Raw genomic sequence first — 14,838 nt, forward strand, 5'->3', positions numbered from 1 at the left:
GTCATATCTATTGGGTATTAAACTATACTAAGCTCAAATAATTTCCACGACATTCATTTTGGGTCCGGCAATCCTAAATTTTGGCACGCGAGCCGTAAATCTAGGGCACGGCCTGCGTCATTTACAAAACAAATATAAGTTCCATTTGTTTCAATGTTAATTTCGGGCAGGCACCCCTGAACTAGGAAAGGCACTCTTAACATATTGAGCCACCGGGCATTTTTACAACCGTTCGCTAGGCCTTGACATAAAATTCCCCACCCGCACTCAACCATCAGCATGATTTTTCGCGGGTTGTACAAAACGTTGAGGTCGCAGAAATAAAGAATGGCGGATACACGATTACAAAAGGCGATTTTATGGGTTTTAAGCTCACGAAAAAGAAAATGAAAGGAAGGAAACGAAACAAGGTAATCATGTAAACAATTTTTTAAGGTACTTAAACGCCCACAATAAGGCCTTTTGCGGGCTATTTTGAGCCTCTTAAATCCTCCGCGACTGAGAGAGGTTTTGGCTCATCCTCGCTCAGTTTTGCGCTGTTTGACATGGTTGAAGCAAGATTTACTCATAGTACTCAAACTTCAGAGGAACCCGTGGAACTTTTTGAATATATTCTGCAGGAGATTTCCAAAGATATTACTCGTCAGGATACACCGATGAGAGAGGCTGATACTCCAAATCGTCGACTAGCGATAACACTGTATTATCTGGCTTCCACATCCGAATATAGAACTACTGCAAACGTGTTTGGAGTGTCTACTCGTTTGTATGTACTTGTATCAAGGACGTATGTAACACTATAACGAAAAGAGTGGCAGCAGTGATTTCCTAACGGTGACCGAATGCCCCGCAAAATCTCTTTTCGGCACGCGGGCCACTTTTTATTAAGCGGGGCAAGACCACCTCCCGCGGTGGTCCTGGCCTGCCTGATTTTTTTGGACCGCGCGCCAAAAAATTTGCATTAACGCGGCAAAAAATCAGGCGGGCCGTTCAAAAAGAAACGGCCCGCGTGCCCATTTTTAGGAATACCGGACCCAACACCAAGGTCATGTAAATGGGGCTTTAGTTTCTCGTTGTTGGGAATCTGTTATGTTTATTTGCTGTATTTAGCTGAAAAGAGCGTACGAGCTGTTAACGTCGTATCGTTTGCTAAAATATCTGCAGTAGATCTCGTTGGTTTTAAAGGAATACCTTTGACAAATAGCAGAAAAAAGACAGGTCCTAATACAGAACCCTAAGGCACGCCTTTTTTAGTTCGAGGATCTGACTTTTGGGCATTCAGTAGTATAGGAGTTGGGGGTACGGGGACATTTTCCATTTATTTACTTCTCAACTCGACGAACTCAGTTATTGGCACACCGACAGCTTCATATTTAAACTTGCCTATGACTTTCTTATTCGTTGGGTCATAATAGTGACTGTCCTTGTGATAAATAAAAATTATTTCTCGAGCCCGAATGGGCTGTGAGTCAATAGCCCCACTAGTTGAATTTTACTAATCACTGTTATCAAATTTGTCTTTGTCAGTCCAAAAATCTTTATAGACATTTTTGCCTCAATCTCATACGTTAGTGAATCTGTATCAGTGAATAGTAGTTTCGCTTTGCTTCTGTATTTGATATAATTATAGTGGAAGTCACACATCAGTGTCTGATGGAAAGATCTGGGCAGTAAGATATTGAAGTTCGTTTTGAAATTTAGTTCCCTTAAACAGTTCGGTCACTGATGAACTTCGGTTTTTACTAAATTTAATCTAAGATTATTAACTGAAAAGGACTTTAGTCTCTTCTCTGAGCAGAACTGAAAATAGGAGTCAAGCGAGCAATTACAGTGACCACACTTGAGTTTCTAAAATGTTACAAGGTCCTTGAGTTCTCTAAGGTACAGTAGTGGAAGTAGATGTTATCGTTTGAGCTTAGCTCGGGCAGGAGAACCCTTGTCGCTCGTCGTTGGACTCATTTCACTAGCTTTATCACAGACAGACCTCGGGCTCCAGATTTCAAAGGCATCATCAAGATAAGAACGCAAACGGCCATATAGAGAGATCGTAATGTTGGTAAATATTCAGTGCTCGCTTATGCTGAGGGTACGATGAATGAATCCTAGCCCCTGAGCATAAATGTGTTCATTAAATCAAGCGTTACAAGTAATAAGAACACCAAGGTCACGCTGATTGTCAACTGTCATCAAGTTTTTAATTCCCATGGTATAATCATATGTAATTGGTTCGCGTTGCCTTGTTACCGAGCTTCTTACCTTTCGACTTTATTTATTATTCAGCTCGAAGATATTTAGCTTGTTAGCTACTCTAAACTTCGAGTATACAGGGTGTCTCAAAAGTTCGTTCCTCTAATTTCACGCACTATAACTTTTGATCAAAACTTTATTTTTACATCAAATTTCTAGAAGATATTTATCTCTCTATCGAGTGCATGTATTGAGAATTTTAGTAACTGGCATGCCCTTTTTGTTTTGTTTTGTTTTTTATCACATTCTGTAGCCATTGCGACATGAAGTGGGATTGCGTGTAAACCCACAGATGATCCATTTTGAGCTTTTTTATCACCTGCTGCGTATGCAGCCAGTTCAGCCCCCAAAACAATATTTATTTAGTTTAGGCAGCTGAAAAAAAATATATTTTGGGCATTCATCCAAAAAAGATAATCATCCCAGCCCCCTTCCACAGCAAGGCTTTCGTACTTCTTTGCAAATTTGAGACGAGCTAGGCGTTACTTAGCAGATTAAGCAGAGGTTTTTTTTGCCATCTCAGGGGCCTCTAATTTTTAATTAGTAATTTTAAGCATTATAAAAAGCTTTTCATGATCCTTTCTAGATTTGCATGCTAACTATGTGAGAGCTTCCTCGTCGAGTCTCCTATTTTGTATCTAGCCTTCTTTAAAACTGTTTTAGCTGCTTTATTCAGGACTTTTGGTCTTCTCCTTCGTTTCTTGCCTTTAAAATCTTCATTTCTCCATGATCATTTAATCACCCAACATTCGGATTTTTCCAGTTTTTTAGCAGTTTCTTCAACAGATAAGCCAAAAAATCGAAGTATACATGCTTATGCTCTCACGTAGCGGAACGTTTTTGCGTTAAGGGGGTTTATCTTTCGTGATATTTACAAAAAACAACGAAGGAGTTCGAGCAATTCGGGCTATAAAATACAAAAAAAATGTGGCTGGAAAATATACTCTCGCACGCGCACCTTTGGTGCGGAAGTACACAAATCGAATATTTGAGTCAAAACATAGCGCAACAAGGATGAAAATAGTGAATTAGTTTAAAAGGCACAACTTTTGTTTAAATGATTTGCTTACCAAGTCCAATCGTACTGAAATACAGACTTATAACGTAGAGGAACAAACTTTTGGGACACCCTGTATATAAAGTTTATGTTATGTTTTGTTATGTTGTTGATAATTACGTCTGGGTGGTTTACAAACCGGTAGTTCTCAAAAATATCATAAATTACATAAAGCTTACGTGACCGACACTACCCGCATATAGCACAGGCTAATCGCTGCGGCCAGTGACAACAATTTAGAAGGCCTAGAATAAGTTAAAAGGCAACCTCGTTGGCTTACTTCAACCAATTTCGACCAACCAACACAATGTAAAGGTCCCTTTAGTTTTGCAGACCGGGCCAAAAAGTGCAGACATAGGAATGGTATCATGCGCTCTTTGCATGTCTGGTAATTATTTACAAATGCGCAACTTGATGAAACACTACGGTTCTGTCTTGAAAAACTGATTCTGCTTCTGATCCTCTGATATTACCTCATGCTGTTTTACCGAAGTTGTTAAAATTTGCCACCAAGAAAAGCTATTTTTTATGGCAAATACCGTAAATCCACTATTGAGCCCCCCTCTCAAATAAGCCCCCCTCTCTAATAAGCCCCCCCCCCCCCCTTTTCAGAGGAGGAAAGTTAAGAAGCCAAAGTTCCAGGAAGAAAAGGAGAAAGAAGATCCGAACATTACCAAATTGACATTTAGCCAAGGTTGGCTTGAGAAGTTCATGAATAGAAATGGATTGAGTGTGAGGCGTCGCACAACTGAAGGCCAGAAAAGGCCAGATCAACTGATTGACAAGCTCTGTGCGTATATCCTGAAGATAAGACGACTCCGTATGAAGATGAAGTATGAGTTAAAAAATATTTTTGTCATGGATGAGACAGCCGTGTGGAATGACATGATATCTAACACAACAGTGGAGAAACGTGGTGCTCACTCAGTAAATCTGAAGTCTCCTGGTTGTGAGCAGTCCAAAATAGCAGTTTGCTTAACTGCAACGGCTGACGGTGGAAAAAAAGCCTTTCTTTGTGTTTAAGGGAGCCAAGCGTGACATAAAAAGGCTAAACGAAAAACATCAAAGCAAGTGTATTGTAGCTAGCAGTGACAGTAGATGGATGGATGAAACCTTGACTGAACATTATTGCCGTGAAGTTATAGGAACGTTTTCTTTTGGCACACGTCGCTTGTTAGCATGGGACGCATTTAGATGTCACCTAACACCTCCAGTTAATGATATTCTCAACAGAGCTAAAGTTGATTCTGTAATTATACCTGGTGGCTGTACAAAGTTTATCCAGGCTCCTGATGTAAGTTGGAATAAGCCCATGAAAGAATATTTAACACAGATATATGACAATTGCCTGGCGGAAAGCGAACACCAAATGACAGCGCATGGAAATATGAAAGGGCCATCACAGCAGCAAATGATTGAATGGGTATTAGAAGCCCGGAAAAAGTTACCCGCAGAGGTAATTAAGAAGTCATTTAAGGTGTGCGCATTATCGTCTAGCCTTGATGGGTCGGAGGATGATCAAATAACGTGTATCAAGCATGGTCCATGCCAAAGTCTGTTACCAAGATTGCAAGCGTTTCATCAAGAGGAGGAAGAGACAGATCCTTTCGAGTGCACTACTGTTTCAGAAGAAGAGATGGTTCAAGAAGACGTCGCACACCTTATTTTGGATGAGCATGATGAGGATGAAATCCTTGACATTGACATTGAATCTTGACCATAAAGTTTCTAACTTTTCAATTTCACTTTCCGCTGTTTTGTTGAAGTCATCATTTTACGGAATACCGTAGAATTATAGTATCATAAATTTCAAGGCTGTTTATAATAAAACATTTAAATGTAAGACAAAAAATGTAAATATAAGAGGAGTTTTCCAGAGATTTTCGTTTGTAAGTTGTGTACGACAAATCAATACAAGTAACCATTCTCCATAAATTACCGAACATGAGGCCGAAAGCACATTTTTGAAGAATAAGAATTTTGTTTTTGTTACTTTTAGGCTCCCACAAGTGAATTAAATACTTTGACAGTGACCTTAATTGTACAACGCGTAAGTCTACTCTGTCCCATACCACGGTATTTTTGCTACGGGTGATGCGTTTCGCTAAATTAAATAAGCCCCCCTCTCTTTTAACCCCCCCCCCCCATCAAAAGTGCTTGAAAAAATAAGCCTCTCGGGGGTCTCGATAGAGGATTTACGGTACTATAATAAAAGTGATGGCTTAGCCATGGGTTTCCCCAATTAGGTCCAGTGTTAGCATTTTTGTGTCACTTTGGGAAACGATGGGTAGTGAGCGGTAAGGTTGTCCTTCACTTTGGTTTCAGTATGTTGATTTCACTTTCACAATGTTTAACAACTATGAGTTCTGCAGTATTTTTACGTAACAGTATCAGAGTTACTATTGAATTGGAAGACGACAATGAGCTTACATTCTTAGAAATCCCAGTAAAACGCGGCCCCAATAACACATTCGTGACATCCATCAACCGGAAGAAACCATTCATAGGACTTTATACCAAATGGCGCTCATTCACTCCTCGCAAGTATAAAACAAGTCTCATTCGCACATTAACTTGTCGTTGCTAAGAACTTGCCCCTCTTCCTTGCTGCAATCTGCCCTGGATGACCGTAGAAAGCTATTACTTCAAAATGGTTATCTTCAAGGGATAATTAACCACCACGTCAATGATAATTTAAACCGACACAGAGACAAGCAAGGCAGCCCTGTACGCATGCTTTATAGGACACACTTGTTTTAATTTTTCATCCCCTCTTTGGTTTATTAATCCTTGAATGATCTTTAACAATACCTTGATATACATTTTCAAAAACGCTTTACTAACGATCTTTTATTTCTATGACACATATATTAATGCTCATAGAAAGTTCTGTTTGCTTTGGAAAAATCAAATAGAATTTCGACGAGCCATGTTTCACTCGTGAAAAAAAGCATCAAACAATAGTGCTCCTTACAAGTTTGTATTGTCCTTTCCCGAAATCCACCAGGAGGCTTTCTTGCCGCAAAGAAATGTTATATTGTCTACTTTCCAGAAGCCTACTCACTACTTTCCAAACAATCAAGTGATGTTTATTGTCTTAAATGAATCTGTTACCACACTTGAAATCCCCTTCAAACCGCTTCAACGTTACTTCTACGCTGATACCATTCTTGAGATTACTGAAGACAATTTCGTTGCCCTTAGGAGGAGAAGAATGTGAAGAAACCACTCGAACAATTAGGTGCATATTCAGTTGGTGATTCACATCAGCTGTTAGGGTGACTCGTACCTCGTTTTCAGTGCTTTCCAACTGCTCCCATTCGTCCACATCGCCTGACGTATTAAACACTTCGGAGGAATTAAAGTCCAGGTCAGGGCAGCTGATACTGAGGAACATATCTTCCGGAGTAACGTCTACCATAACGAGACACTTCTTGTCCACTCTCCCTACCGGTCCATCACGAAGTGTTATGTTGGGCTAATAAATGACGTAACCGAACAAGGGCCCATGTCTCACTGCCCTGAGTTCCAAATTCACACAGAATTTTACCACATGAGCCTCGCAATCCTTTTTCAAAACTTCGTATATTTTTGTCACCTTATTATGTTGATGCGGTTGGCGAATCCAGGATTCGTTTGCAGTGAGGTTATATGTCGGTGTGTTTACCCAAACTGCATACTCGTAATCCTCATGACCCGGACTGTGCTCAAGCCAGGCGGTACCATAGTAACCGTGGGATACTTTATTTGATGGCGTCTTTGAGGTTTGATTTTGAACGTGAATCTTGAGACTTGAGGCACTTGAACTTGGAATAAAATAGCTGTTGCCTTTGGTGTCCAGTAGGATTGTGTGCTGCTCTGCTCCACTTTGAGAAGATGGTGTCATTGATGGAAATGGAGCTGAACTGTCTTTCACGAGGCCATCAACTTTAATGTGGAAATTCGTAGAACCTCTGACCAGTTTGTCTTGAAAAAGTGTTGTCTGCGGGATTTTTCTGCTCCTGTTTAGAGAAATGTTGCTGCCAAGACAGACCAACAAATTTTGATAAAAGAAAACAGACTTCTGAAAGTATAGTGTGCTGTTTTGATGACTAAGATTATACAAGAACTCATATTTTGGTTGAACGAAGTCCATTCCAAAGACTACATTGGAATGAATTTCTACTCCTTTTATGGTAACTCCTCCTGCAGACGACAGTGGACTGAAATTCCTTCTTTCCTCCAACCTGGTTTCTTTGAGAGTCAATGGCATCGTAGTCGCCCCGGGGATTCTAGTCCAGTCCCATCCCGTACTCACATCATGCGCCTTCAGTTCCGCTTCACTGTTAGCTATTAGCATGGAACCATAACTAGTGAAGATACCGTACGGGTTCTGCGGGGGGCTCTTATTTTTAGAACGTTCAAAGTCCCAAACAAACCTGTTGAAGCCTTTCAGTGTGACAGCCCAGTTTTTCCGACGATGAATTGAGATGGCTCCAAAGTTTTTAGACCAATGACCTTCTGGGGAAGGTTCAGCAGACATGTTCGCCAATTGTGCTTTTTCAAATACCTGTTAATAATATAAAGAGAAGAAAAACAAAAGTGACGTTTTTAGGCTCCTGATCTTACGCGCGACCGAACTTTTTTCTATAATATACGGATTCTTCCACGCAGATAAAAATAACAATTAATTTTTTTAGCCTCCCACGCAGGCGTTCCAGGAGAGCTCGTATTTCTTTCCTCCCCACAAACGCCCGCTCATCCGAGAACAACATTTCTTTCCCAAGCTTAGCCAATCACATTGTAACCCGATAATTACTCCACCTGCATGAAACACTAGGAAAGCTTTATCAACTATAATAAATGTTAGACTCAGAGCAGCAAAAGTAAGATTTAGTCTGCATTGCACTGCACAACCTTAGCGAAGGAAAGAAGAGCAAGAAAAAGGTCACTATAGGGTCATGTTTTTACACCACCACTACGAGCTTATGAGTCGTATTTAGCATGTCAACACTTTATTTCAAAACTGTTGATTGGTCACTTGCCACGTGACGCCTGCGTGGGAAGCTATTTTTTCCCCGCCTAATTTAAGTTTTTCTTGTGTAATACACGAAACCAAAATAAACCACGCTCAGTGAAACTTAGCAGGCCTGTTTTTGCCAAAATTATTTTTCCAGTTGGCTCCATGTTTTAACCAGCTTTTAATGCTGTTGAGACTGGTCACAACCTTCCGGCCTCAATTCGTGATTGGGTGCGCGTCGAGTTGTGCTTCACAACCAAGCCGAAATATTAGATAATAGAGGCCGGACTGGGAACGGCTTGGTGCTGTTTTGTACTGATCTGGTTTTTGTTTTTGCTGCACCTAGTTGTGTCAAAAAATTAACAGCAAACTCACATCGTCCTTTCCGGCTTCAAAATTGCACACATTCTTTTTTTTTTTTTTTTGGACTTAGCGACTGTTGCTCGCTAATAAATGAACTAAAAGCAGCATCTTAATTAATATCTGACTTTCTCCATTATCTCCAGAGACCCCAGGCTGTTCATGTACGCTTTTTCCTGTTTGATCTCTCCTGATTCCACGTACTTAGTAACCTGGTGGTATGAAGTGTTAAACAAACGTAAAAACATTTTTGCATCTTCAGTCACGTTCATTAAGGCTATCCCTTTCACTGGCGCCGATTTTAAAGTTCCTGGGTTTGATACGCTGATATATGCAAACGCAGGAAGAATTTTTATCAGGACTGCCCTGGAATAATCGGGAAAACGTCCGCCTATGCTGCTTGGGGTGGAGTATTCCACAGCCATTATCCTGAGAGTTTTAAGACCTTCTTTTAAATTGCGTTTTGCCGTGTCAGCCAGTTCAAAGACAGTTCCCTCTAAAAGATATTGCACGAGTGCAGCTGTATGCAACGCCTGTGGGACGTAGGCAGATCCGTAGATTCCTTTGAGATGAAAACCAGTGTAATCAGGTTTGAGGACCCCTCCGAACGCTGTATTTATCAACAAAGCATTATCTATCCATCTCTTTAACGCCTCCATGTCCTGTTGTCTATGGTGTACCATCTCCGCCAAAAAGCAAACTTGTAACTCAACATCCAACTTTACCGTTGTCAACATCGGACTTTACAGTCAACATAGAACTTTGTTGTTATCAACAACGGACTTTACAGTTGTCAACATCGAACTATTGACTCAACATCCGACATTACAGTTATCAACAGCGGACCATTGGCTCAACATCGGACTTTAGTTGACTATTTGTAACTCAACATCCAACTGCACAGTTGTCAACATCGAACTATTGACTCAACATCCGACATTACAGTTATCAACAGCGGACCATTGGCTCAACATCGGACTTTAGTTGACTATTTGTAACTCAACATCCAACTGCACAGTTGTCAACATCGCACTATTGACTCAACATCCGACATTACAGTTATCAACAGCGGACTTTGTCACGTCAACAAAACAAAATGTTCGACTTTGCCAAACGCCATGTTCGTCTTCGTAAAGTTCGATGTTGAGTTCTCTTCGTGCGTGCCCAAATCCGCCGATAATTATGGGATTGCCAGAATGACATCACTATGGCAAAGCCTCGCTCTCGTGTGAAAAAAGATGGCGGACTTGAGGAGTGTTATTGACATGTTGAATGATCTAGTCTCGAGAATTGATGCACTCTCCGATGTATCTGAAATTGGGGTTATTGTTGTGCGACTCGATTTCTTAAATAGAATGCTGGTCAGCCTCGACGTTGACCAGGACATTATTGATACGATCGGTACTCTTCACTCAACTGCTGCTGCTATGGAGAGCTCCGCGAATGCGAGTGGAGGATACTATCCTCCGTGTTCTGCGTCAGGTCAGCGTGGTAGGCCATCATTTGAGATCTCCAGGGATCATCTCGCATTTTTATTGGAACATGGTTTCAAAGTACAGGAAATAAGTTGTATTCTTGGAGTGGGAAAGCGAACAGTGGAAAGAAGGATGGCTGTCTTTGGTCTTAGTATTACTGGTAAGAAAAACACGGCGGCCGGTGATGGAAGTGCCTATACGAATAATCAGCTTATAGTATTTTTCACATTTTGTAAGTACTGCTACGTACACGCAGGTGATGAATTCGCTGGCCAAAATTGTGATGATTGCTTTGCAAAGAGCATGGTTTCGATTCGATTTAGGGATGGACCATTTTATCATGATATTTTTTTGGCCGAGGGGGGGGGGGGGGGGGTTGGGGCAATTTCCGAAATAAAATTCCAACATGCACAGCAAAAGTAGTAAAAGATAATTCACTTGCGCAACGAACCAAAAGAAAAAAAAAATTTGGAACAATCCCGGAAAAAAATTAGTGCACAGCCACAAGACGGAAAAAAATTCATGTTAAAAAAATTGCCCAACTCCCCCGCCCCCCCCCCCAAAAAAAAATGAAAAATAAAATGGTCCATCCCTTAAGAGAATATATGGGATGTTTCCCCCACCCCCAGAATTCCTCTTATGATAAAAGTGCACCCATGTCATCAGAAATTCGAAATTTATTGAATGAAAAAAAGAAAGTAAGTAATGAGAGATGGCTGCATTAAGGCTCAACACGGTGCCGCATTGCGCGCAATGAGTAAATTGTTGCACGCAATATTGGATATAAGTTAAGTAGAAACACGTACTACTTCTGCAACATTGCAAGCCGCAAATTTTTATTGTCTAAAACTAAATTCCTAGCTCTTCTTTGACATATTTGACTGTTTTAGGATTGGCTAGTGTTGCAGTATCTTGTATAGTAGGGAAAAGCCAGGAAATGTTGCAGCGTGTAACCACATTGAGTGAAGAATGTTGCACCGTGTGTCCGGGCCTTCAGTGCAAAATTCTACCAAAATACAAAAATATTGTCCAAAAGTAATCTAGCATATCAAATAGGTACCCTTAGGAATCACATAAAGTTGCTGGAATGCTGCCAATACATGATGACCCAGCTGTTCCAGCAGGTGTTGCAGTTGGTATTGCTCTTGCATCCTCGTGGGATGAGGTTCTTGCTGTTGCAGCACTAGCAATATTAGTGCTAGTAGCACCTGAAAGTATTCAACAGTAACCAGTTCAGGGTGTCCATTTCATTTCATAAGGATCTGGCCCTCTAAATTTTATTCAGTGTACCTTCTCTTAGAGCATGCAATCAGTAAGTTTACATAACTGAAGGTTAGTAGATGTTTTTGGCATTATACATCCATTCCATTTTCTTTTTATTCTTACTTTTATTGTGAAGCTGACTTTGTGTTATTAAACCAACACTTCCAAATTCCAATAATTAATTAGTGTTCCCAATTGTCCGTTCCGAAGTTCAAAAAGGGACTGGGCCCCAGTTTACACATTGTTCAAATTAACTTCATAACAAAAAATTAATCTCACCATCAGGAAGATTGCATGACAATCAGTAAGTTTACCAAATTTTGTTATGTTTCATTGCATAACTAACCCCATGGTGACATTAATTAGGTATGTGTGCTATTTTTTTGCTTTTAGAGTTCTATTGTTTTGGCTTTTGTTTCAGTTTTAAGAACGGTATGCATAACTATTGATGGGGTTATACGGAAATCTTTCACCGATTGCGATAGAACGTCGGGATAACAGCATTATTTTCTGCACTTTACATTTATAAGGCACCTTCAAGTATTATTAGTCGAAAAATAGCGCTAGCTACGAAACATTTTAAGCTCAAGCTCAGTTATCTCACCTTCATGATCATGGTGTTCCAAAGATTCGAGTCTCTCTGCCACTTGTAGTAGTGTGTTTTTTAGTCGGCTTAACTGGCTGTTGCCGTGGCTGTTGCCGTTTGCCATTTAGCGTGAAATCTTGCTAATTTCTTGCTGAAATCGCGCTGAAATCTTGCTAAATCTTGCTGAAATCTTACTGAAATCTTCGCGGCCGCAACACGTGGAAGAACAGTTCACACGAGAGCGAGGCTTTGCCATAGTGACGTCATTCTGGCAATCCCATAATTATCGGCGGATTTGGCACGCACGAAGAGAACTCAACATCGAACTTTACGAAGACGAACATGGCGTTTGGCAAAGTCGAACATTTTGTTTTGTTGACGTGACAAAGTCCGCTGTTGATAACTGTAATGTCGGATGTTGAGTCAATAGTGCGATGTTGACAACTGTGCAGTTGGATGTTGAGTTACAAATAGTCAACTAAAGTCCGATGTTGAGCCAATGGTCCGCTGTTGATAACTGTAATGTCGGATGTTGAGTCAATAGTTCGATGTTGACAACTGTGCAGTTGGATGTTGAGTTACAAATAGTCAACTAAAGTCCGATGTTGAGCCAATGGTCCGCTGTTGATAACTGTAATGTCGGATGTTGAGTCAATAGTTCGATGTTGACAACTGTTAAGTCCGTTGTTGATAACAACAAAGTTCTATGTTGACTGTAAAGTCCGATGTTGACAACGGTAAAGTTGGATGTTGAGTTACAAGTTTGCTTTTTGGCGGAGATGGTACACCATAGTTGTCTTGCTTTTTTTTCGGCATTTGTATCAGTAGGCATTATTAGAACAATCATAAGCCGAAAGAGCATTACGGTGATCATTTTGTCGGCATTTGTTCCTCTGTACTCGAAATGTTGCTGATAGACCTCCTCAAATTCATTGTACCATTTCGAAGTCTTCACTAAGTTTTGTAATCTTGTCTTGTTATTTTTATGCAAAGTGTCTTTAAGCAGAAACAGACTGTTCATGTATCCAGCAAAAGCACGGTTCATCTCTTTTTCCAGAGAACCTAGCGCACTTCCATCTGCCCATCCTTGGTCTTCAACAAAATCTAATAGATTACAAATTCTTTTAAGTCGAGTTTCGTTTAAAAACCTCAGTGCATCCTCGGCGTAATTTATTTTCACAGAGCTTCGCGTTAGGTTCTGAATGTGTGTAAACACCTTGTCCTTCAAGATTTTACTTGTTCCAATTATTCTGTCGATTGACTGGTTAATCAAAGCAAAATTGTTAGAATTTAGGTAAGATGCCTCCCGACTTATTATCGTATTCATTTCCTTTTCCCTTGATTTTAGGTAAAATTCCACAGTTAAAGGGAACAAAATTTCCAACATAATATGCTCAAATTTTCTGGAATCATGATAACCTGAATTACGCCCAAACAGAGGAGGACCAGTGATCACAGTTTTCTGGAGATTGAAACTTAGACTGTCATATTTGTTGTTGGCTCTGTCTATGCTCTGGTTCAGGGACTTCCAGCGTTCTAGAAGACTACCGTTTAGCATATCGGTGGTTTTGCTCTCATCGCAATAAAAGTTCCTTAAACGACTTTCGATGTGTAGAAGACTTGACGTCATCGATGAATTTATACCTCTTAATGCGGCATCTGTTGGTTTCTGTGCACTCCAGTGGTAAGTTTCGGAATTTTTTTTCTTGGTTAAAGTCAACGGTAAAACTATTTTATCACGATATTGCTTTGACATGCGATCCTCAAACTGGAGCAGATCGCTTCCTATTAAGAAGCTCAAGGAAGATGGGGAATTAGTAAACAAATTGGAACATGCTGTCTGCTTCTTGAATTTTAGGGAAAGTCGCAATTGCAAAGCAGAATAGAAGTCTTTACCGTCTTCCTCGGGGGACGATTTGAAAACAAGTTAGCGGCTTTCGAAGAAGAAGTAAGAAAACGAGATAATTATGAACGAGGGACAACATTTTCCCTAAGTTAAAAAGGGGGGATTTTAAGAAAAACACACACCAAAACGAAAAACATCTTCCACCAAGCTAAATACCTTACAGCAAAAAACAAAATCATTATGAATCAAGTTCGATCGCAATAAAAGGTTTAGAAAAGAACTCTTGCCCAAAATACATTACCTCACGATACTCTTTGGTGGCGCCAATTTACAGGTTACTATTTCTGGGGTCGATCGTTTCGTCTAAAGAGAAGTCCGGTTTCTGTGTTCGCCTTAAGCTTACGTTTGCTTATCGTGCCCGGACGAACCGCTGAGTGTAAATCAGCCTGAGCATTTATACATCACAATATCTAATATGAAAATAACTTTTACCCGAAAGGTATTGTTCTTTCACTTTCGGGATAGACCAAGGACAATAAGTAACTTACTTGTATTTAATTCCCTCCTATGAATAACCATATAATTTAGTTACACAAACTGCACGGTACGTGTTGTGCAGGGCATTCACAGAGGAATGTGCGCCAGAGTTACGACAACTTCAAACTTTTTCTAAGAAGGCGAACTCAGGAAAGCAAAGCAGCGAGTCTGTCGATAAAATAATTTAACATGAACTCTCTTATATAGATTTTTCGGGCAAAGATGGCCGAGAAAACGTAAACAGACGATCAATCAAGGGAAACCAAGAATTATCAAGAAAAAGGCGGCGCAACGCAAAATTCTTGACTAGCAATCAAAAAATGAATAAAAATTCAATGAAACATGTGCAACATCAACTGTGTTTGTTCAAGAGGACAAGTAGTGTGACTTAAATAAGTAGTCATGCTTCAGCAAAATTAAGCCACGTTGGTGCGTTCCCTTTGCGTTCCGTTTGCATTTCCTTTATTA

The 14,838-nt window shown here is 40.2% G+C and overlaps 1 protein-coding gene across 1 annotated transcript; it reads right to left on the reverse strand.

Annotated features, from left to right (window-relative positions):
- Nucleotides 1–6,569: 6,569 nt before the first annotated feature.
- Nucleotides 6,570–13,750, reverse strand: LOC140935020 (chondroitin sulfate ABC exolyase-like). Its single transcript, XM_073384561.1, has 3 exons — nucleotides 12,790–13,750; nucleotides 8,792–9,325; nucleotides 6,570–7,853 (listed from the first exon to the last, which is right to left on the reverse strand). Exons 1-3 carry the CDS (start codon nucleotides 13,741–13,743, stop codon nucleotides 6,783–6,785), a joined length of 2,559 nt encoding a protein of 852 aa, XP_073240662.1. The 5' UTR covers nucleotides 13,744–13,750; the 3' UTR covers nucleotides 6,570–6,782.
- Nucleotides 13,751–14,838: the final 1,088 nt, after the last annotated feature.

This window comes from Porites lutea, chromosome 4 (genome assembly GCF_958299795.1).
Source record: "Porites lutea chromosome 4, jaPorLute2.1, whole genome shotgun sequence".
In the NCBI taxonomy this organism is placed as follows: Eukaryota; Metazoa; Cnidaria; class Anthozoa; order Scleractinia; family Poritidae; genus Porites; species Porites lutea.